The sequence below is a fragment of the Mirounga leonina genome, unplaced genomic scaffold, assembly GCF_011800145.1.
Source record: "Mirounga leonina isolate KUSES-001 unplaced genomic scaffold, KU_Mleo_1.0 Mir_151, whole genome shotgun sequence".
NCBI classification, from domain to species: Eukaryota; Metazoa; Chordata; class Mammalia; order Carnivora; family Phocidae; genus Mirounga; species Mirounga leonina.
The window spans coordinates 6,249,212-6,271,913 of record NW_023270377.1 but is presented as its reverse complement, the minus strand read 5'-3'; the positions used below and the strand labels follow the sequence as shown (position 1 = coordinate 6,271,913).

General features: G+C 53.3%; 1 protein-coding gene across 5 annotated transcripts in view; it reads left to right on the top strand.

The window, feature by feature from the left end:
• Positions 1-19,902, top strand: part of DGKD (diacylglycerol kinase delta) — a 131,665-nt gene extending 111,763 nt beyond the window's left edge. For 4 of the 5 annotated variants that reach the window (XM_035006826.1, XM_035006829.1, XM_035006828.1 and 1 more), the window contains 8 exons: positions 1,310-1,406; positions 1,648-1,755; positions 2,767-2,880; positions 3,939-4,073; positions 4,396-4,547; positions 6,189-6,300; positions 6,385-6,477; positions 7,455-8,323. In XM_035006826.1, the coding sequence (XP_034862717.1) occupies positions 1,310-1,406; positions 1,648-1,755; positions 2,767-2,880; positions 3,939-4,073; positions 4,396-4,547; positions 6,189-6,300; positions 6,385-6,477; positions 7,455-8,024 (1,381 nt within the window). In that variant the 3' untranslated portion in view covers positions 8,025-8,323. Of the gene's footprint in view, positions 1-1,309; positions 1,407-1,647; positions 1,756-2,766; positions 2,881-3,938; positions 4,074-4,395; positions 4,548-6,188; positions 6,301-6,384; positions 6,478-7,454; positions 8,324-15,349; positions 15,468-16,508; positions 16,640-17,811 lie in introns of those variants that run through there. The other variant, XM_035006827.1, reaches the window with a different exon arrangement.
• The last annotated feature ends 2,800 nt before the right edge of the window (positions 19,903-22,702 follow it).

The window sequence follows — 22,702 nt, the reverse complement described above, 5'->3', positions numbered from 1 at the left end:
TTATCACTTGGAGGGGTGACACTGGGGGGCCTGGGTGGGAGGGGCTCATACACCTAAGGACTTGCTCTGGTGATCACCCAAGTTCTGTGTAGTTGGAAATTTCTCGGAAAACAAAATCAAGCATAAGAATTCAAGAAACCTTTGAGCGGGGCGCCTGGGTGGCTCAGTTGGTTAAGCGACTGCCTTCAGCTCAGGTCATGATCCTGGAGTCCCGGGATCGAGTCCCGCATCGGGCTCCCTGCTCGGCAGGGAGTCTGCTTCTCCCTCTGACCCTCCTCCCTCTCATGCTCTCTGTCTCTCATTCTCTCTGTCTCAAATAAATAAATAAAATCTTTAAAAAAAAAAAAATATTAAGAAACCTTTGAGCTCTGGGGCTCGTGAGTGGTGGAGACTGTCTCCGAAGCCCCCAGGGACATCTCTGTTCTACGGTTTATGGTGGTGAGCCCGAATCATTTAAAAATACCCCTGTTAGTTCAAAAATAACTGAAAAGGCAGTGCACATAGTTTAACAGTAAAATAGGTGAACAGGGCCATGCATGATACATTTTTAGAACCGTGGGACTCTGATAGGATACTCCTTGAGTTTGTAGCAAGAGCTTTGTAAAGGTCTAAGAGGAATTCCATTTCTAGGAGTCTGTCTTAAAGAAGGAACTGGAAACGTTTGTAAAGAGGTGTGTGCGAAGGGACGACTGCCACATGATTGACAGAGCCCGGGAATGGGAAGTGGCTGGGTCCAGTCGGAGGGCTTAAGTTGTCCGGCGATGGCGGGGAGGTTCCCCACTGGGGTCAGTCCCGCCTCGAGACACAGGCTGCGGGGCCAAGGGAACAGAGTCAGTCAGGAGACTGGAGACTGGCTCTTTCACCTGTAAGTCACATACCTCGGAAAGACTGAGGAAGTACACTGAAGTTTTTTTTATTATCAATACGTACAGAGGTGGGGATTGTGAGGATTATTTGCTCCTTTGTGCTTTTCTGCACTTCCCAAATTTTCCATGGTAAGCATAATTTCATAGCTAGAAAAAATCATTATCGATTTTTTTGTGAGGTTCTGTAATGTCTGTAAGTTACTTTCTTGGGAGTGTTATTTTTCAGCAGCATTTTACATCAACAGATGTGTTTCTTTATGCATAGCTTACGCAGACCTATAACGAGGAAATGTCCTTCCTTCCCTTGAGGTGTCTGTGTTGAGAGTGCCTGCTGCATCTGACCGCCGTGTGATCAGATGCGCTCCTGCAGCTCGCGGCGATGACTGCAGCTCACTGTATAAAGAGAGCTGAGATCCTGTCAGTTCTTTGCTTTCTACCTGCAGGAGTCGGACCAAGAATATGATGTGGTACGGAGTTCTTGGAACCAAAGAGTTGCTGCACAGAACCTACAAGAACCTGGAGCAGAAGGTCCTGTTGGAGGTGAGCGGGAGGGCTCTCCTGCAATTGCAGGCAGTCAGGGGCCCGTCTGGTCTCCTCTTAGCCCTTCTCCTAGCTGGGTGGGGACTCCCTCTGCCCTTTTGGGCCCTCGGTGAGAGCTCAGCTGTGGCCGTGGCCTCCTCAGCCCGGGATGGGGGTGGGAGGGGGATTGCTAGTGAAGAAGGACCAGGTCGATGCTGTGCATCTTTCTTTTTTTTCTTTTTCTGGCATTTCTGCTGCACAGTGTGATGGGCGACCCATCCCACTCCCCAGCCTCCAGGGGATTGCTGTCCTCAACATTCCCAGCTATGCTGGAGGGACAAACTTCTGGGGGGGCACCAAGGAAGATGATGTACGTACTGGGGTCCTGGGTGGCATGGGCCCATGGTGGGTGTGGGTAATCTCTTCAAGGAGTATCCACCACTTCAGGCCCCAGTGGAGCATTCTGCCTCTTAGGGCTCAGTTAGTGGTGCAGAGGTAGGGACGGAACTCCTCGCCTGTGCTGGCAGTCGGGATACAGTGGAGAACAAGACAGATAGGGTCCCCCTGCCCATGAGAAGAGAAGCCGAGCAGGACAGATGTGGTCAGGGGTATAGGCGTGATGCAGAAGCCAGGCCCAACTCCCAGTTTGGGGCAGTCTGGGAAGGCTTCTCAGAGGAGGGGATATCTACACTGAGACCTGAAAGAAGACTTGGGGTTGGCCAGGTCAGGTGGGGGTAGGGTACGGGGTGGGGAGGCTGTTCCAGGGAGTTGCTGGAACAGCGTACGTGAAGGCTTAGTGGTGAGACAGGATGTGGCATGGAGAAAGTTCCTTGACGATGTGCAGTGGGTGAAATGCAGACAGGTTTGAGACCATGTGGGGTTGTGTCATCCAGGGAAGAAGTTTGGAATTTCTGCTAAGAACTGTGGGAGGCCTTGATGGTCCTTAACCAGGGGTGTGGTTTCCTTCATACATAATAGCTAACAGAAATAGTGAACGTGAACTGCACATTTGAGATGTTCTGGTAGCTGTTGAAAGCACTGGGCATGCGTTACGTCGGTCCTCATAAGAGCACACCAGTGTTAGCCTTGGTTCACAGATGATGGGACCGAGGACAAAAGATTACGTTAAGTGACTTGCTCAAGGTCACACTGCTAGTCAGTGGCAGCTCAGAGATTTGATTCCCACAGCTGGTTTTGGGGTTTCTCCTAGAAACCCCCTCAGTAACGCATTCGCCCCACAGCTGCTTCTCAGTTAGGACACACCGCACCCTGGTAGTGCCCCTGTCTGTCTCTGACCAGAGCAGCAGTCCAGAGAGGGAGCACCGAGGGGTGTGCGGGGAAGTTCGGAGCAGAGGTCAGCTCTTAACACTGGTCCTTGCAGACTTTTGCAGCTCCGTCATTTGATGATAAGATCCTGGAGGTGGTCGCTGTGTTTGGCAGCATGCAGATGGCTGTGTCTCGTGTCATTAAGCTGCAGCATCACCGAATCGCCCAGGTACCGGCCATGGTCCTGCAGGTGGGAGGGACCTGGGAGGCAGTCTGGCCCCCGCGAGTTTGGAGAGGCAGGGCCTGGCCCAGAACCAGTCTCCTGCATCAGTGCACTCCTTGCACAGAGCCCAGGAGAGTGGGTGCGTTTCCAGGACCACCCATGGCCCTGTCTCCTGGTCCAGAGCCCTTCCTCCCCTGCTGTATTTGACAGTTGGATGACACTCGTTCAGAATTGGGGCCCCCTTGAATCCTGCCTGAGCTCCCTGCCCTGGCTTTCTCTGTGGGTGCCCACTGTACCTGCCGCCTTCTGTTGAGGTGGGATGAGATGAGACAGGCCCGACCGGACTCGGCACGTGCCTGTGGCTTTCAGCAGCCGCATCCTGAGTTTGGGAACGGAGGCTGAGCAGTGAGCAGTGGAAAAAGCGGGGTCTCACCTGCTGCTCTAGGGCCCAGCTGGAGAGGGGAGACGGGGAGGGGGGCTTATTTCTGGTGATGCGTTGGGGTGGGCAGTGTTTTTATGCATAATGAAGCGGGGACGCTGATAACTTAGCCCACCTGAGGCCCATGCAGTGGCTTTCCAGTCCTTCCAGCCTCAGTCTGCCCCCATGTAGGGTAGGGTGTTTGAGTTTTATGATATTAACTCTTGGGCAGTGTTTTTTGTTGAAAAGAGAAACAGTGCATCGTTAACCACTTGTTGGAGGGGTTTACCCTGTTTGGGGAGTGTTTGCACGTGCGCAGGGCCCGATGGCTCGTGCTGGTCACGAGGGTCCACCCTGGGCCCGGTGCTTGTGTCTGACCCCTGAGGTCTCCTCGCTGTGCTTTCAGGTGCAGTAGCGGGTGAGGGGACGGGAGGGTGGGACAGACCCGTGGGCTTCATGAACTGTGTCCCAGACGAGGATGCTCTAACTGCAGAGGTGGTCGGCAGCGGGCGTGGTATGCCCCCCAGACGTCAGCTGACGTGTGCCAGAGCACGCAGCACAGGAAGGCTCCTGCAGCGCTGAGATACAGCCCCTTAGCTCCTTGCTTCCGCGCAGTGCACAAGTAACAGCTGTGATGTTTGCTCAGTGTCGTACCGTGAAGATTTCCATCCTGGGGGATGAGGGCGTACCCGTGCAGGTGGACGGAGAGGCCTGGATCCAGCCTCCAGGATACATTCGGATTATCCACAAGAACCGGGCACAGACGCTCACCAGAGATAGGGTAAGAAAGGCTGCCTTCGGGGACCCGGAGAGAACACACCGGTCCCAGGGCTCACCTCGGGCACACCTGTGCACCTTCTCGGAGAAGGCCCAGAGTTTCTAGTGTTCCGTTCTAGGAGTTTACTTTAAGTAGTTAGACACAGAGCTTAAGTGAACAGGGCTGTAATTTCCAGGACCATTCCCACTCCTCAGTGTGAAACAGAATTGTGTCTCTCCCTTTCTGGCTGCTGTCCAGCGAGTATCCCAGCAGTGTTTGCTGTTGGACACGTGCCTGCCTCTCGAGAGAGCGGTGCACCATCTGATACTGCCGTCCTTTGCCCTAGGCCTTTGAGAACACGCTCAAGTCCTGGGAAGACAAGCAGAAGTGTGAACTTCCTCGCCCTCCATCTTTCTCTCTGCACCCGGAGATCCTGTCTGAGGAAGAGGCCACCCAGATGGACCAGTTCGGGCAGGCGGCGGGAGCCCTCATCCACAGGTGGGCCCTCGCCTTCCCTGGGCAGTTAGCCGCCTCCCGGCTGGAGCCCCTGGGCCTCTGACGGCCCCCGTTCACCGCTGGGCTGCCAGCGTGCCGTCCCTCCTCCCAGGGCTCATGTGCCAGTCTGCCTCCTTCACCAGGGCCCAGCTGGGGTTTCTGCGGGCCCTTGGCTTTGGTTCATCTCTGCTAACTGACTTTCAGAGATTGCTCGGAGTTCATGTAGAGGGAAGCTTAAAATCCACAGGTGTTTTCAGAGCCAGTTCACAGATGTAAAAACCTATCTTGGATTCTTACTGCCACTTCTGCTTTATCCCAGAGAGCAGGTTTGTTATTAAAAAACAAACCTTGTAGTTATAAGAAAGCAAATACCCCACCAGTACCCAAAGGCGTTTCCTTCTTTTACTCTGCCTTTGAGAAGTGCCTTCTGGAGCCACTGGGGACGACCTTCTGGCATGGTGGTCCCACTCCGCCACTGTCCATTCTCCCCGCCCGCCCGGGCGCCGGCTGCCGTCGTGCCTTGCTCTGGAAGGGTCGTTCAGCTTGTGACCTATGCCCTCTTAGTTGACAGATCCTGTGACCCTCTTCGGCTGCTGTCTGGTTCTGGTTTTCAACGTATTTCCCCTCCCTGGTCACCCCCTGAGGCCGCACGCTGGCCTGGTGCTCCTTGACTTCGCCTCTGTGCTGCCCTGTGGCTTCCTCCTCCTCTGCTCCCGCCGGGAGCACTGCCGCCCTGCGGGCTCTAGGCTCTGCCTGCCCTTCCGGGCGGTTCTTCTCCTCTTTCCCCTCCCCCCGGCATCAGGCTCTCAGCCTGTGGGTTGGTAGCTCTCCCAGAATTCCTGAAGGCACTTCTGGTTCCATGGCTCCTTCTGGGTCCACACCCCTGAGAGCATGGCCTGCGCTGTGTCCTCTGTCTCAAGTAGCCGGCACCACTTCTGCCACCGTCATCCCCCCCTGCCCCGCCCCCCGTGGCCAAATCAGTATCTGGGCTTGATGACTTCACTTCTTACGTTCTTTCTCAGTTCCTGGCTGTATAACAGGCTTCTAGCTTCCTTCTATCTTCATTCTTGTCCCCTCAAGGCCTGTGGCAGCCCAGCAGCTGCCCCTGGTTTTCCCCAGGGTAGGACAAGTGGCTCCTCATCCAGCTCCCCTGACTTGTGTGTCCCCTCTGTCTGCTCTGGTGCTCTTGCTGTGTCTGACTCTGTCACCACCCTATTTCTGTGTGGGTCCCTTGGGCAAGGGGCTCTTGCCTGGGGCCGTGTCCTGGGGTCTGAGCCTTTTGAATCAGGATCGTCCCCATAGAGAAGGGTCCTGTCATCCTCATTTATAGAGTGGGGAGGCAAAGTCCCCTTTCAGGAACGATCAGCTGTCCCCACAAAGCAGGCCTGCAAACCATGTTTCCTGTCAGCTTGCCATTTTATAGGGTGTGAGTCTCATTTTGGGTATTTTCCTCCCTCATTGAGTTTCTGGAAAAACTTGGATTTTGGTGTCACATTTCCCCTTTAAGACCTGCTCTGTTTGCCATTGGCTGAGCTGTGTCTGTGTTGGCCCCCTGGGCTGGACCTGGGCCTGTCTTTGAGCGGGGTGATGTTATAGGCTGCCCCTTCCTCTGGTCTGATGAGTGCTGTGTTTCTTTCTCTCTAGTATCCGGGAGATAGCTCAGTCCCATCAAGACATGGAGCAGGAACTTGCCCACGCCGTCAATGCCAGTTCCAAGTCCATGGACCGAGTGTACGGCAAGCCCAGAACCACAGAGGTGCCTGTGCTTTTCAGGTTTTGCTCCTCTGAAGTCCTCTAGCCCTTGGGCCTTCTACATGGGTGTCATTCTGGTTCCTCTCAGGGGCTGAACTGCAGCTTTGTCCTGGAAATGGTGAATAACATCAAAGCTCTGCGCAGTGAGACGGAACTGCTGCTGGCTGGGAAGGTGGCTCTGGTAAGCCGAGAGGCCGGCCCTCACTCTGCATGTAGTGACCTTTGTGCAGAGGGCAGCAGATCTTAGCCTGGCGTTCCTGGCCTTAAGAATTCTAGACTCAGTGTTGGAAGGGGCTGTGGAGGTCATCTGATCTGGCCATATGGCTGGTTCTCCAATCCTCTGGCCACATCTCAACCACATCATCTCTAGCATGTTAGACTCCTATGGACAGAACCACCTTTGTCATTGCACATGAAATTCTACCTTAGAAATCTGCAGGCATGGAGCCATCTGCCTGTGACCAGGCAGGCAGGCTCCGTTCTCAGACGTGCAGTCACCCTTCCTCACTCAGCCCTGCCAACCTGGCTGAGGAGTCAGCCCTGGGCAAGTGCACAGGTCGGGTTTCACCGAATTGCAGAAGCCAAAATAGGGAAGACCCGAGGGATGGCCTGGCCAACCTTCTTGTTTAAAAAAATGAGGACGTGGAGGTCAAAGGAGGTAGAGTGATTTGCTGAAGATCACTCATCTGGAGAACCACCCCAAAAAGCTAGTTTCCATGTCCTCTATTCTTCATTTCAAAATCGTCTGGTCTTCTGAATGTGACGACTGCTTCTTTGCTGCCTCAGCATTTCCTGCACTCTGGTGCAGGCGATCTGGTCCTGTCCTCTTTCTGACACAGGGGTCTCAGGGTAAACCGAAGTTGGTGAAGTGTCAGCGCCGCTCATTCAGTTTTCAGACGAGCTTGGTTTATTCCAGTACTTATGAAAGAAGAGTTTTAATTCCCTCACCTGATCCTACTTAGAAGGGGAGGTTCTGAATTTGGCCCCTTAGCCAGTGCTGTATGACTTAGTTTCCTTAGGAATTTTTATAAGAACTGTCTGAGAAACAGATCACTTTCCCTGGTGCAGACTGCATGCCTGCATGGGGGCTTTGCTGTGGCCCCAGCTCCTCACTGCTAATAACCAGCTGTGTCTCTCTTTCCTTCCTGCCTGGAGCAGCAGCTGGATCCCCCTCAGAAAGAGCGGCTTGGGGCTGCTCTCACAGAGATGGACCAGCAACTGAGGAAGCTGGCAGACACCCCCTGGCTGTGCCAGCCCATGGAGCCTGGTGATGAAGAGGTATGTGGGTCACAGGGCTTCAGCTTGGGCACCCCTGGATGCAGTGGCTCTCCCTTCAGTACCTGTAATCACTGTGATCTGTGCAGCTTTGAGGTTAAGATGGTGTCCATTTTGCAGCCCCTGATAGGGCTTCTTAAGACTTCTCTATTAAAATGCCTTGGAGGTATAGAAAAAGACTGGCAGGTAGGAAGGAGTTGGGAGTTAGTATTGATGACTGGGCACTTGTTGCCTTCGGAAACAGATGGCAGGGGTGGCCAGGAAGTTGATAGAAGACTGAGCCTAGCCCCACTGTTTGTCCCTGGTGTGAAGACACATTGGTTGGATAAATGGCAGCTTCTTGAGTTTGTTGTTGACAGGGACAGAGTTGGTGTGTTCCACTCATTCACACTTTTCTTTTGCATGTGTTTCGAGACTCCAGCTTGCCATACTCCCTATAGCTGGGACAGATAGGATCCTGGGCATATTGCACCCTGGGATGTTGTTGCAAAAGCCCAGGAGAGGTGCTTGTTGGATGGTCAGTTTTGTGGGCAGCATCTTGATAAAGGCGAACTGTAGATTGTCTTTTTTATCAGGGATAGAACAGAAGTGGGCCAGGAGAAAAGTTCATCCTAGGGTAGAGTACTACAGTCTTGAAAGAGAAAGAACTGTTAGACATTACACATCTGGCACCCCTACCGCCAGTTTTGTTTGTTAGAACCTGTTGGCAGCAGTTAAGGTGAGGGTACAGAGGAAGGCTACATCAGTCTGTCCTAGTCTTCTCTGAAAATGAAGGCATTTGTTGACAAGTGCAAACCCTGCATGGAAAACTGACTCTGAGACCTTCCAGTGAAACAACAAAACTCAGTAACTTAAAATATGAGGACATTTTCGTTTAAAAGGACTGGCCAAGCTCATCAAAATTAAATTGTTAACTATAAATATAAAATTTTCATTTAAAAGAAAATTACTAAGATAATAACATATAGAATGTTTGATAGATATAACAATAATATAGCTCAGGATTTCCAGATTAAGTTATTATAAAGCCTGTGAAGTGGACAGGGAGTGGGGAGGCTGGGAAGAAGACATGGACAGAGGAATGAAGGCACATTAAGGTGGAAGGTTTAAAAAAAAAGGTTCTTGACTGATAATTAGGGAAATGCAGAGTTAGTAATATCTTTAAAAAAACTTAAAGGTAGTTTCTAGTAGAATTGAAAAGATTTATGTTTTTCCAAATCAGTTTTCTAAAAACAAAAAGTATAATCCACACTATAAAAGAAAATAAGGGACTTAAAAAAAAAAAGAGAGGTAAGCAAACCATAACAGACTTTTAACTACAGAGAACAAACTGAGGGTTGATGGAGGGAGGTGGGCAGGGGATGAGCTAGATGGTTGATAGGTATTAAGGAGGGCACTAGTTGTGGTGAGCACTGGGTGTTATATGTAATAAGTGATGAATCACTAAATTCTACTCCTGAGACCAATATTGCATGATATGTTAACTAACTGGAATTTAAATAAAAATCTAAGGAGAAAAAAAAAAAAAGAAGGGACTAAAGGTATAGCTAACAGCATATAAGTAAGATAATAGAAAATGATGTAGCTTTTCCTCTTAAAAACAAATTATTATAAGATTGTGTTTAAATCTAACCACATACCAATCACAATAGTCCAGTTTTCTCTCCCATCCCCAGTAAAAACTTATGACACAGAAAGATTAAAACAATTTTAAGAAAACATACAAAATGTGAAGTAAATTTTAATATAAAAAGGATTATAATAAGTGATAAAAAGATCACTTGATATTGGTAAAATATTTTATAATCAGAAGATTTATTTTTGTCTTTTTATCTATCAATTACTATTGAAGTCTCTCATCATGAATGTAGATATCTCCATTTACATTTGTGGTTTTATTTTTGCTTTCTGTGTTTTGAGGTTATGTTATTGGGTGCGTATAGGTTTTATTGTTATGTAAAGACATTTAGTAATTCTTTTTAAGTTTGTTTGGTATTTTCATTTTCATACTTTTACTCTCAAGCTTTATTTGGAGTGTCTTGCTTATAAATAGCATATTGTCAAATTGAGGTTTTATTCAGTCTGGTACCCTGCATTTTAACTGAAGAGTTCAGTCTATTTATATTCGTTGTGATTACTGATGTATTTATCTGTATATTTTCCCATATTTTGTGCTTTGTATTCCACTTTTTTGCTTCTTTTAATTTCTCCTTTTTGATTGATAAGTCTCTCCTCCCACACAACTCTCTTTGTCCCCTCTAGTAGTTTGGAAATACAAGCTATCTGTCTATTCTTTTAGTGACTACCCCCCAAATTTTAATTTTAATTTACATAAAATTGTAAAGCAAAAACTTCTTGAAATGAGAGAAAGTGACAGAAACCAAATTGTAGTGTGAACCATCACTATCAGTCCATGAGTAATGAAATAAACTGTATCACAGCATACAAACAGAAGAAAATTGAAAAAATATGTATGTGTGTGTGTGTATCATGTTTCTCCATAGAGAGAATTTTATACTCTGTAAAGAGGGAATATGTTTTTTTTTCCCTCTTGCCCATAGGACAGTTTCAAAATTGGATCATATTCTAGATAGCACTACTGACAGTGGAAAACTCTTTGTTATTATATACATTGAGAAGAAGAGTTTAGAAACTTCTAAGCAATTAACAAAAATTTTATTTCTGTTGAAAATTAATAAAAAATTGAGGCTTATACTTTGTCCCTTTTTGGTTTCCTTTTTTTTTTAGTGGTTTATTTTACTGTATTTCATTAAATTATCAGTCCACTATGGATTGGAAATTGTTAAAGTTGGTTCCTTTCCAGGAATGGTTTGAGCAGCACAGTGCTGGGCCACAGGAAACCTCAGATACCAACTCAAAGTAGGAGTGGTACCAGCTGTCAGCGGTGGGCCCTGTGCCCCCATGCCTTGCCCACGGTGGGCAGCTTCCTCCTGTAGCAGATTCCCTCTGAGGACAGGAGGGCTAGGATTTTCCTCCGCTCATGGGCAGTGTAGCAGCTGCTGCAGTGGGAGGCTCGCAGCCCAGTGTCTGGTTGCAGGGTGACCACAGTCAACTTGGTTTGTTTGGGACTTTCAGGTCTTAGTACTAAAAGCCTCTGTTTCAGGGATTGTGGTTCCAGAGCTGTACGCCTAAAAATATTTTCAAAACGAATATCACCAAATGTAGAGCCACTGCAGAAACAAACCAGCACAAGTTTCCCCTGGATGTCTGACCTCATGAATCCTTTAAGCCATGTCTATAGTGGCCCTGGTTTCTAGGGTTCCTAATTGTGGGCTGGTGAGACGGTGCAGGGTAACAGGTGGGAAGTTGTACAGATGGGGCCAGGGGCAGGTTAGTTGCAAAACCAGAAACACTCTGGAGCCAGTTTGGGCAGAGCAGGGTGGGGCTGGGGTAGAGTTATTGCTGGCATTCATCCCATGGAACCTAAGGCCAGAAACTGTAGCCAGGGGTCCTGGGAGGGAAAGGCAAACCACACTTGCTCTTGGGGCCTTCTGGGCTTCCCAGGGCTCCTGACTTCTCCACCCTTCTCTGCTGGCTGCCTCACAGCTCAGCACTCGCAGCCTCTGGGACTCTGGCTCAGTTTCACCCATGCAAGGGGAGAGATGGGGGTGAAGTACAGTGGGCAAAGGGAAACTTGGGAGGGCATGGTGCCACATTTCTACTAGCATAAAAATAGGACAATTATTTCTTTGAAAGCAAAAAAAAAAAAATTGACAAATCTTCAAGTTAGTTCTTTGAAAGTACAGTTGACTTTTGAACAATACAGTTTGGACTGCGTAGGTCCACTTATATATAGGCTTTTTTCTGATAAATATAGTGCAGTACTTTAAATGTATCTTCTCTTAGGATTTTTTTAACATTTTCTTTTCTGTAGCTTTTTTGTAAGAATACAGTATATGATATACATGCAAATATGTGTTAATTGACTGTTTATGTTACTTAGTAAGACTCTTTGGGGAGTTAGAAGTTATTCATGATTTTCAACTTCATGAGTGGGGTTTGGCACCCCTGACTTTTACGTTGTTCAGAGCTTAACTGTAAAGTACAAGAAATTAAATCACTCTGTGGCACCTATAATCAAGACAAGTTTGGACAGTATGAAGTGATAAAGGTTATGTAACAATAGATAAGAGAATAAATCAAGTTATACTATTTTCAAAGAAATGCTAATTTTAAAATCTTGCTGAAACCATTGAAACTTCAGGAAAAATTTAAACTATACAAATTGAAATCTAAAGACATTTTAAAAAGAATGGCCACAGGACAACTTGAAAAAATTATTATCTCTGAAGGGAAAATGTCAAGGAATATGTAATTTCCTATATAAAAAACTTCATCAGAGCTAGGAAAAGATGGACATTGACCCAGTTTGTGTTTTAAATTGTGATAAGAAACACAAAATTTACCGTATTTGTTGTTTTTAAGTGTACAGTTAAAGTAGTGTTAAGCATATTCACATATTGTGAAGCAAATCTCCTGAACTTTTTTTTTTTTTAAAGATTTTATTTATTTATTTGACAGAGAGAGAGGGAACACAAGCAGGAGGAGTGTGAAAGGGAAAAGCAGGCTTCCCACCGAGCAGGGAGCCCGATGCGGGGCTCGATCCCAGGACCCTGGGATCATGACCTGAGCCGAAGGCCCACGCTCAACGACTGAGCCACCCAGGCGCCCCAAACTTTCAAACGGTTCATTTTTTTAAAAACTAGCGCATCTGATTTCAAAATTCTGTATTACCAGTAGATCCGTAAAAACAGTGTATTTATTTTTTATTTTTTTAATCTTTTTTTAAAATAGATTTTATTCATGAGAGAGAGAGCACGAGCAGTGGGAGGGGCAGAGGGAGAAGCAGACTCCCCACTGAGCAGGGAGCCCAATGAGGGGCTCCATCCCAGGACCTGGAGATCATGACCTGAGCCGAAGGCAGACGTTCAACTGACTGAGCCACCCAGGTGCCCCAAAAGTGTTTCTTTAAAAGATTTTATTTACTTATTTGACAGAGAGAGACACAGTGAGAGAGGGAACACAAGCAGAGGAAGTGAGAGAGGGAGAAACAGGCTTCTTGAGGAGCAGGGAGGTCGATGCGGGGCTCGATCCCAGGGCCCTGGGATCACGACCCGAGCCGAAGGCAGACACTTAACGACTGAGCCACCCAGGCGCCCCCAAAAGTGTTTCTTTAAATCAAATAATTGAAAGCAATTTTTTATAAAAGATTCCGGGTGGAAAGTGCAGAGGGATTGAAAGGCCATTTTGCCGCCCCCCCCCCCCCGAGGAAATGCTCGATTTCCGGCGGGTCATGCATGGGTGGCGGCACCTGTGGTGGAAGAAGCCGCTGACCCCAGAAAGAGGACAGCAGGCCTCGCCTGTTGGGAGGCAGTCGCAAGCCTGTGGCACCGCTCGCGACAGCGTCCTGTCTGGAGGCAGGAATCTGGATCCGATCAGCGGCTCCACGCGGGCATGGGGTCGGGCCTTCCGCTCCCGGGGAGCCGCCTGTGGTCAGTCAGAATGGGAGCCGGCTTACGGGGCGGACAGCTGCTTTCTCTGCGGGCGAAGGTCGAAACGGGAGAGCGCCTGAGCCACAGGGCTGAGTGTCCCTCGTGGCCCTCATCAGGGTCCTGATGCACACACACCCGCCGTGAGGATAGACCTTCGGAACGGGCGGGGAGATTCGATATTATCAGATACATACGAATTTTTGCTGGTGTCCGTGTGGTGCTAGTGCTGTGGGGTGATGTAGGGGTTGCATTACTGAAGTATCTGTGGGGGGCGTAGTTTGAGGTCTGAAATGTTCTTAGGGGCGACTAAGGTCACATTGATAATCAGCCTCATTCTGCTGGTCTCCCCATTTTATGAATGGATGAAAATACCCATATTAAAAGTTAGAAGTAGGGGCTCCTGGGTGGCTCAGTCAGTTAAGCAAGTGTCTGCCTTTGGCTCAGGTCATGATCCCGGGGTCCTGGGATCGAGCCCCGCGTCGGGCTCATGCTTCTCCCTCTCCCTCTGCTGCTCCCCCTGCTTGTGTGCGCTCTCTCTTTCTGACAAATAAAATCTTTAAAAAAATAATAAAAGGTAGAAAAAAATGTAATCCTCATATTGCATTAAAAAAAAAAAGAACTTGTAAAGTCAGGCGTAGGATTCTGTTTGGGCTGCGTGGGAGAGCAGCTGCGGGTCCCTGCGGTGTCCCCTCCTGTGGGAGCACGGAGGAGCGAGGTGCCTGCCAGTCTCAGCGTAGAAGAGCCTGGTCGCCCGGGCGCTAATGGTCTTCAGTGGAGCAGCTGTTAGAATCGAGGGTTGATAATTTTGCCAAGTTAAGAAATTTGTTGGGGCGCCTGGGTGGCTCAGTCGTTAAGCATCTGCCTTCAGCTCAGGTCATGGTCTCAGGGCCCTGGGATCGAGCCCCACATCGGGCTCCCTGCTCCACGGGAAGCCTGCTTCTCCCTCCCCCACTCTCCCTGCTGTGTTCCCTCTCTCGCTGTGTCTCTTTCCGTCAAATAAAATCTTTAAAAAAAAAATTGTAAAAATAAGTTCCTAGAGCGCTACAGTCCTCGGTTAGAAATACCATTGTGAGAAGTCTCTTTTCTCGTAGAAAAGCTGAAGCCGGAAACGCTTCCGATCAGAAATCCACGAAGGGGAGGACCTTCAGGGGCACCAGGAGGGTTGGGGGCACCACAGAGCATGTTCCCAGACGTGCGGACCCGTATTCTTCCCCCACTCTAGACTTGGTGTGATTCTTTTTTTTTTTTTTAAAGATTTTATTTATTTATTTGAGAGAGAGAATGAGAGACAGAGAGCACGAGAGGGAAGAGGGTCAGACGGAGAAGCAGACCCCCTGCTGAATAGGGAGCCCGATGCGGGACTCGATCCCGGGACTCCAGGACCATGACCTGAGCCGAAGGCAGTCGCTTAACCGACTGAGCCACCCAGGCGCCTAGACTTGGTGTGATTCTAATGAAAATCCCTGTGCTGTTTTCAGCGGGACCACGTGTCCCTTTCAGATCTGAAAGTGTCCTAAAGCTGCCAAGTCTGACCGTGTGGGTCAGTGTGGGGACGTCGGTGGACAGAGCCCTAGGGCAGAGTCCAGGCCCTTGGGGCGCACCTGGGACATGGGAAATTCTGCTTTATTTGTGAACACAGGGGTAGGACGTGTACGCGCGTAAATCCAGGCTCGTGTATTGTGTGTGCGGAGCATTCTTTACGGCAGAGGCCCCTGCGCCAGCTTCTGTGCTGGGAAGGGGCAGCGTGAGCTCCGCCCGTTTGCTGGGCAGCCCTGTGGGGCCAGGGGGTGGGGCGTGGAAGGGACCCCGTGCCCTGTCCCCCGTCCCTCCACGATGCTGCTTCAGGAAGTAGGTCCCAAGGAAAGAGCGCAAAGTGCTGGAAACGCTTTGTTTAGAAAGACACACACACACACCCTGCTAGTCCCAGCCTGCTCGTGCAGCTCTGGAAGATCGGCTGTGACCTACTGGATCATCTTGGTAGAATGTACTGGTATTTAGGTAATATTCACAAAGCTTTTTAATCACATGAGAAACACATGTTATAAAATGAAGGAAATTGAATGTGAAATTAGACACTGTGTGATCACTGTGGAACCGCCTTTAAAAGGCATTACAAACCAGTCACTGCAAGCCTAGAGACCAAGGGGGACACCAGAGTAAGTAAAGCAGGGACCGAGCCCCGCCCCCTGCCCTGCCGCTCGGCCTGCCGTGGCCCAGGCCTGGCTGCATCAGGCTCTGACTCCCTGTCTCTCGCCTCCCCCACAGAATGTGATGCTGGAGCTTTCCAAGCGCAGCCGCAGCGGCAAGTTCCGCCTGGTGACGAAGTTTAAGAAAGAGAAAAACAGCAAGAACAGAGAAGCTCGCAGTAGCCTGGGAGCCCCGGGTACCTGCCTTCCTGCTGTCCTTGTGGCTGGCCACGCCGGCTGTGGGGACCTTGTGGTCTCTGCTTTCTCCCGTGGCCTCGCGGCTCTTCTCCGTGGTCCCCGACCATGACCCCTTAGCGGCCTGCGCCGTGGTGTCTGTCTTTGGCTAGGGAACTGCCCCTGCGCTTCCGGCCCTGTGTTGTCGCTCCTGCCCGGGGTCGCCCCCGGTGCGGACTCCGCTGACTGACACCACGCTGCCTGCCTGCCCTGGACTGGGGGTGCGAGGGGGGAGGCGGACAGCAGAGGTGACCTGACACTCAGAGACACAGAGCTCACACTCCAGTCTTGTGCGGGGCTGCTGGTCCCCAGCGACGACTGGTGGCTTCCCCAGGCCACCAGCACTTGCGCCTGGGGAAGTCAATAGAAAATGGCACTCGAGGACGTTTTTGGGGGGAGTCCATAAACTGGGGCTCTGAGCATGGCTGTTTCCAGTGCTCTCAGGTGCTGGGCAGCTCCGGGTTTGGATTGGTGGGTAGTGGTCGCTCCCTCTGATTTTTCTTCTTCGCATGTTTGTCCAGCAGTTGGGTTTCTTTTAGTGACGGTGGGTCTTACTACGTGAAATCTCTGCCTGTTTCCCTTCCTGCCGTGGACCGGAAGGGACATGAACCCTCTGGGGAGGAGGGCGGCCTGGCCCTGGCAGCAGAGTCACATTGGTGTTTCGTACTTGGCGGGGTCCGGTCCCTCCTGGGACCTGGGGCAAACGGCCAGGCTGCTGGCCGGCCTGGCAGGAACAGAGCGCAGCTCATTGCCCTGGAGAGCGGGTGGCTCCTCGCTGCTTTCTGCGTGGCTCTGGGTGGCGCGAGTGGCTGGGCGGCGGGTGCCGGCTGCTGGGGGCGCGTGGGGGTCCCTGCTGCTGGGGCACCTGCTGCTGGGCCGTGTGGGTGCTGGCTTCTGGGGCGTCTTGGGATGCCTGCTGCTGGGGCGCCTCAGGCGCCGGCTGCCACCTGCCTCGCGCTGGGCTCTGGGCACTCACTGCGTTCGTGCTTTTCCGTCTCTGACAGTTCACCTCTGGGGGACAGAGGAGGTTGCTGCCTGGCTGGAGCACCTCAGTCTCTGTGAGTATAAGGACATCTTCACGCGACACGACATCCGGGGCTCCGAGCTCCTGCACCTAGAGCGGAGGGACCTCAAGGTACTTCCACAGCGTCTCCTGGGAACCCGCCCCGGGCTTCCCTGTGCTCCCTTCTCTGTCCCCTCCCTCTGACCCGGCCACGTCCCAGCATCAGGGCTCTCCTCATGGTTCTCTTGCGCACGGCTCGGGTGATGCATGGCGGTGGCCGAGAGACCACCTCTGCCCCGGCAGTCATGTCGCCACCCGCCGCAGCCAGACAAGGCCAAAGCGGACGTGATGGGGGGAACCTTGCTTTTCCTAAGCTAATTGGACAAATGAACTATTTTAACATTAAAAATCCTGTTGAGGGGGGCGCCTGGCTGGCCCAGCGGGTAGAGCGTGTGACTCTTGGTCTCAGGGTTGTGGGTTCAAGCCCCACATTGGGTGTGGAGCCCACTTAAAAATAAAAAATCTCTATTGGGGGACACAGCTCTGTGCTAATGAGTCAGCCGAAGAGCTCTGTGTGACGTCGGCCCCCAGCACACGGGGGTCCCTCTCCCTTTGGAGCTGATGCAGGCACCCCACGGAGATGCTGCAGGGTGCGTCCCAGACCCTGCGAGGAAGCGAGTCTGAGCTGTTGGGTTTCCCAGTGCACACGACAGTCACGGTTAGGATACTCTGGCGTCTGTTAAGTGTGCAAGAACAGGACACCTCAAAACTGTGCCTACCGTAGCGAAAAAATCCTAGATTGCTAAAAACCGCTAACGGTCATCTGCGCTTTCAGTGAGTCCTGACCACTGGCCACAGATGACCGCAACAAATTTAATAGCAAAACTGTCTGAAATATGGCGGGAGCCCCCAGTACGTGACCCAGGCTCGAACGAGCGCTGTTGGAGAACCGGCACCGACAGACCTGCTTGGCGCAGGCCGCCAGGGCCCCGAGCGCCGGAGGCGCGGGGTGCGCGCCCGGGCCAGCCTGAGCCCGGGGCTTCCGGAGCCGCGTCCGGAGAGGGCAAGGGCTCCCCGGGGACGCCCCGGACAGCAGCTTCGTCCCGGCCCTGCCTCCACCCGCCGCCGCCGGGCCAGCGTCCCGGGTCTGTCCTGCACGACGGCGGGGCGCTGTGCTCGCGGGGGAGCTGTGGGCGTCTGCACGGCCGGTCTCGCGTGGGCCATCTCCGTCTGGTGTCACTGTCTTCACCTCCCCCGCACGCTGGTGTTCGGAAAGCGGCGTCAGGGCTGTCCTCTCGTTGCAGGACCTCGGCGTGACCAAGGTGGGCCACGTGAAGAGGATCCTGTGCGGCATCAAGGAGCTGAGCCGGAGCGCCCCCGCCCCCGAGGCCTAGCCCTGGCCCTGGCGGCCCGCGCCCCCCGCGCCCCCCGCGCCCCCGCGGCTGAGGCCGGGCCCCGCGCCGGCCCCTTCTCATGGTGCTACTCCCTTCGCTCCACACGGGAGGCCTCGCAGGTGCCCTTTCTGTGACCGCTCCGGGGTCTCGGACCCACAACACAGCTACCTTTGAAATAGCACCCGGCCCCGCCGGCGGCGTGGGGGCGGCCGCGCCACCTCTCCGTTCTCGCTGACCTCGCCCCGGGCCGGGCCGGCCTCCTGGGCCCCGGGCAGCCCGCGTTCGCCGAGCGGCTTCCTCGCCGCGAGCCCCGTGCTCGCGCACCGTGTGGCATCTCCGGGGCGCGCAGACCCTGGCCCAGCCGGCAGCCTCCTGCCCGGGAAAGGTTGTGCCCGCCAGCCACCCTGGCTCTTGGCAGCAGCCCCGCGGGGCCCCCGCGGCTGTCGTCCCGTTTACCGACCGTCGGTCACAGCGACCCTGCCCCTCCTGGCTTGGGAGCGCCGGGACGCGTCGCTAGGCCCGTCCCTTTTCACTTGACCCGGAGAGGAGGCGAACCCGCTCCTCCTCAAGCCAAGTGACCGGGTGGCTGTGATCTTGGGCTGACACATCCCCTGCCCGTTCGCCTGTGGTCCCTTGTCCCGGCTGGTACCCTCTCAAGCTGCTGACGTGGGACGTCTGTCCCCGAGACGCCGTAGCCTCTCCTGTCTCTCCACAGACAGAGGACGTGTTTGCGTGAGCTTGCTGTTGGGGGGAGAGCGCGCTTCCTGGGCGCCGGGGAGACTCCCCTCCCCGTTCTGGGGGAGCCCGGGCTTGGTCCCGGGCCAGCGTCCCGACGGTCTCTGACCACGTGGATGGCTCTGTCTCATGACGCTCTGGCCCACGTCCCCAGCCCTCCTGGGCCCGGGCGGGGGAACGGCGTCCGGCTGCCAGCCAGGGCCCTATGCCCCAAAGTGGGGGTGGGTGGGGGCGGAGCTGAGCGTCCGCAGGCCGTGCCACCCCCCGCCGGAGCTCGCTTCACCCCTTGTTCGTGCGAGGGGACTGGGCTGCCGGCGCCATCCGGTCACCCTTGGGGGCCCTGGGGAACTCACCGCTGAACAGCCTCTACTTGCCACTTGCTTTGCAGGCCCCTGTGCCCCCCCCTTACTGGTGTGCACGGTGGGCCCCTCCGTGAGCCCAGCCGGGCCCATGCCTCTGGTTTGGAGGTGCTCCTGCTGCTGGCCTTCCGGGCGCCCGGCCCGCTCCTGTCCCGAGGGCGGAGTGGCTGCACTGGGCTTGGGGTGAAGAGGCCCGTGCTCCGCAGGGCCACTGTGTGTGGCCTTCCCACCCCGAGTTCCGGTGCCCGTTCGGGACATGGAAGGCAGAGAGGGATCATCTGGCCACCTGCAATCACTGGCTTTCCAGGTAGAACAGGCTGAGGAAGGAGACTGTGGGGACCCGACCCTGCGGTACCAGAATGGCACGTGTGCTGTCCTCTCTGGCAGGGACCAGGGACAAGCACGCACGCGGCGAGGGGGGTGGCGGCGGCGGCGGCTGGGGCTGAAGCTGGGGCTGAAGCTGCGGGGCCACCCCAGGCCCTCCCGGCCCTCTCTCGGGAAAGCCTGAGGGTTGGGTCAAGCATGGTGTTGAAAATTAATGTGTTGTCAGTGATGAAAACAACACTGTTTACGTAAAAACCATTTTTCTGATTCTAGTAAGTTAGAGGTGAATGGAGTAAAAGTGAGTGTCGCGTGGAAGTGCATCGCTGTGGGGCCGGCGCCGTGTCGCCCTCTGTAGGGCTGCTTCTCTGCCTGGCCCGACCCGTCCCCGCTGTGGCTGGGGGTGGGGGGGAATCTTGGAGAAAAGGTTTTGTGCCCTCGGGTGGGGCTTACCCCTCATATTTATGATCTTAATTTATACAGTGCCCGCCGTGGAAGCAAATGTCTCCTGTATCGCTGTGTACATACCCGATCTGGGGGTGTAAATAGGCTGTTCTGTGTATAAATAAAATCTTCCGTTGTCAGATTTCTTGTTGTCATTCCTTGTACTTTGACATAAAACATTAGTTGCCCAAATCTTTCCAAACTGGATTCAGGATTATGGTTTTTACTCTAAAAATAAGGTGAATTGGTGTGGCTAAAGAACAAAATGGAAAGCCATTGTGTTTCTTAGGGTGTGAGTTCTTGGGTCTGTTGAATTAAAAGCTCAGCGAGGAGGTAGGGCACTGGGTAGGGCTGAGGTTCAGACTCTGTCACATGCAGCCTGGACCAGCCTACTGAGGGCACGTGATGTAAGCAAATACTCTAATCCTCCTAAGTCTTTCCTATAAAACTGCAGACTAGAAGTTCTCTGACCTCTCTGCTTAACTCATAGTACCTTTATGCCAAGCGAGCAGCCTCTCCAAGCTCAAGGTCACTCTGTCATCTCCCAGTTCTCTGGGGTGAGGAATGGCGACTGGTATCACAGAACTGAGAATGAGGCTGATGGGGTACAAAAGGGGTGCGTGGGCTTTGAATGCATTGGTTGCCTCCAGCAGCTCGCTCTCCCTCCCTCCTTGCTCATCGGAGCCCCAGGTGTGGTGTATGCCCTCCTCCCATGTGGCTATCCAGGATCAGGCCTCATGGTTGCAAGATGGCTGCCACCACTCCAAGCATCACACCCAAATATGAGCCAAGTACAGGGTAAGGTGTATGTGAGCAGGTGGTTGTCTCTTCTGCATCTCTTTTTAACATAAAAGGAACCAGTTCAGAAGCCCTGGCTTCTGCTGACCTCCCCTTGTGTCTCATTGTCTAGAATTGCACACAAACCCACGTGGAAGGAGTGGGGCCATGCTGCTGAGGACTAATCATGCATGATACCAGTGGCTAACACACTGAGGGTATTTTACGCCAGATGCTGGCCTCAGTGCTTTGCTCATATTAACTCCTTGATTTCTCCTAACAGTCCTGCCTCTTACAGATGAGGAACAGGCTCAGAGAGGTTCCCAACTTGTTGCACGTCACATGGCTAGCAGGTGGCGACGGTGGGAGTCACGGGGCAGGTGGGTACCTGAGGTCATACCTCGAGTGCTGTCCTGTGTCCCAGGCCTGACACCAAGCTCAGCGCACACGACAGGTGAGAAGATCGGGTCCGAACTACCCCACACGGGCGTCCTGGCCCGGAAGCCTGGCTCCGGACGGCTCGCCGGGGGTGGGGGTGGGGGTGGGGGCGCACTGCGCGTCTGAGCCGTGGGTCTGGGGGGCGCTGCTGTGGGCTCCGCTCGCTGCCGGCCTCCACCCTGCCGGGCCACAGAGCACGCAGGGGCTTCCAGGAGACCGTGTTGGGCAGGGGGAGGCCAGACGCCAGCCCAGAGGGTAATGCGACTGCCAGACTGGCCCAGACGGCGTGTGCAGAAAGGGGAGCAGCCTCTCTAAACCGATGCCGCTTGCTGCTCAGTCATCCTCCAGAGAACCCCAGGCGCCCTACGCGGCTGGCTCGACCTGGCCCAGCGACGGAAGTCGTCCCAAGTGGGGAAGGCCAGGCTGCTGGACCGAAGGGTACTTTCTGTTCCGGGGCTGACAGCCTCGGGGCTGTCACTCGGGGATTGGGCCGTCGTGGCCAAGGTGGCTCTGGCCATCACCCTCCCGCTGGGGTGGGGTGGGGTGGGGGGTGCGCGTGAGGCTTCCCGAGCCCCCCTGGACGTAGGTGGTTGGAAATGCAAACACGTGGGGGCCCGCCCGCCCCCGCCATGCCCGGCTGCCGTGTGCGAGCGGGGGGCCACGCACGGACTCTGCTCATCACTAGCCGTCTCTGCTCTGGGGCCCCTCTGCTTTCAGGGCCCCTCGGGGGGAAGGTCCCTCAGTCAACGCACACCTTGCCCTGCATTCCTCCTCCAGGGGCTTCCAGGTATTTTGAAGGAGGGGGGCGCGTATCCCTGAGGGGACGGGCAGGGTGTCCTCGAGCCTCAAGCTGTCAGCAGTGTTCCGCCTGCGGCCTGGGAGGCTCCCCTTGCACCTGGAGGCTGACGTCTGTGACCCAGGGACTGTCCTCGGCCCCAAGCAGCGTTCCTGGTGGTGCTCTCGGGTGGGGGGGTGGCCTCCATCTCCTGAACTCTGGCCTCTGCCGCGGGCCCTGAGGCTACTCTGCTGGCTCCCAGCTGAGCGTCTACACTGCATGATGGCCAAGGGGGGCTTGGGGAAGTTCAGCCTGGGGGCGAGGGGGCTAGAGACGAAACTGAGACACGTCTGGACGCTGTCTCCTCCTCCTTACCCCTCTCTTTGTCCCGCACTCCTTTATGAAATGAGGAACTATGATTCTTGGTGTTTCTCCTTCTGACCCCAACTCAGTGTTTCTTCGCCTGCCGAGGGAGAGCCCTGGGAATGCAGCTGGTTGCGGACGTGCTTGCAGAATGCAAGGACTTAGATTTTTTCCTAAAGATAGTATCTAGGCTTGCATGACTTTTAAGAGCGTGAGTGAGGGGGATGGGGTGAGTGGGGGCAGAGAGAGGGAGAGAGAACCTCAAGCAGGCTTCATGCCCAGTGCAGAGCCCAATGAAGGGCTCAATCTCATGACCCTGAGCCGAAATCAAGAGTCAGGCACTTAACCAGATAAGCCACCCAGGCGCCCGTAGACGTGCAGGACTTTTAACTTGTACTGATCCTGTGTTTAACGTTTTAATGTTTTGTTCATTGTGGATTTTTCTGCATTAATTTTGATTTCTAAAAGTGCTGTTACTAGAAAGTGATCTGTTGACTACTCAGTTTTTTGAGCACCTTCAAATTTTATGCCCAAGGCCCCCACTTCCTGGAGTCCTGGCCCACTGTTGCATAATCTAGTTGTGAATATT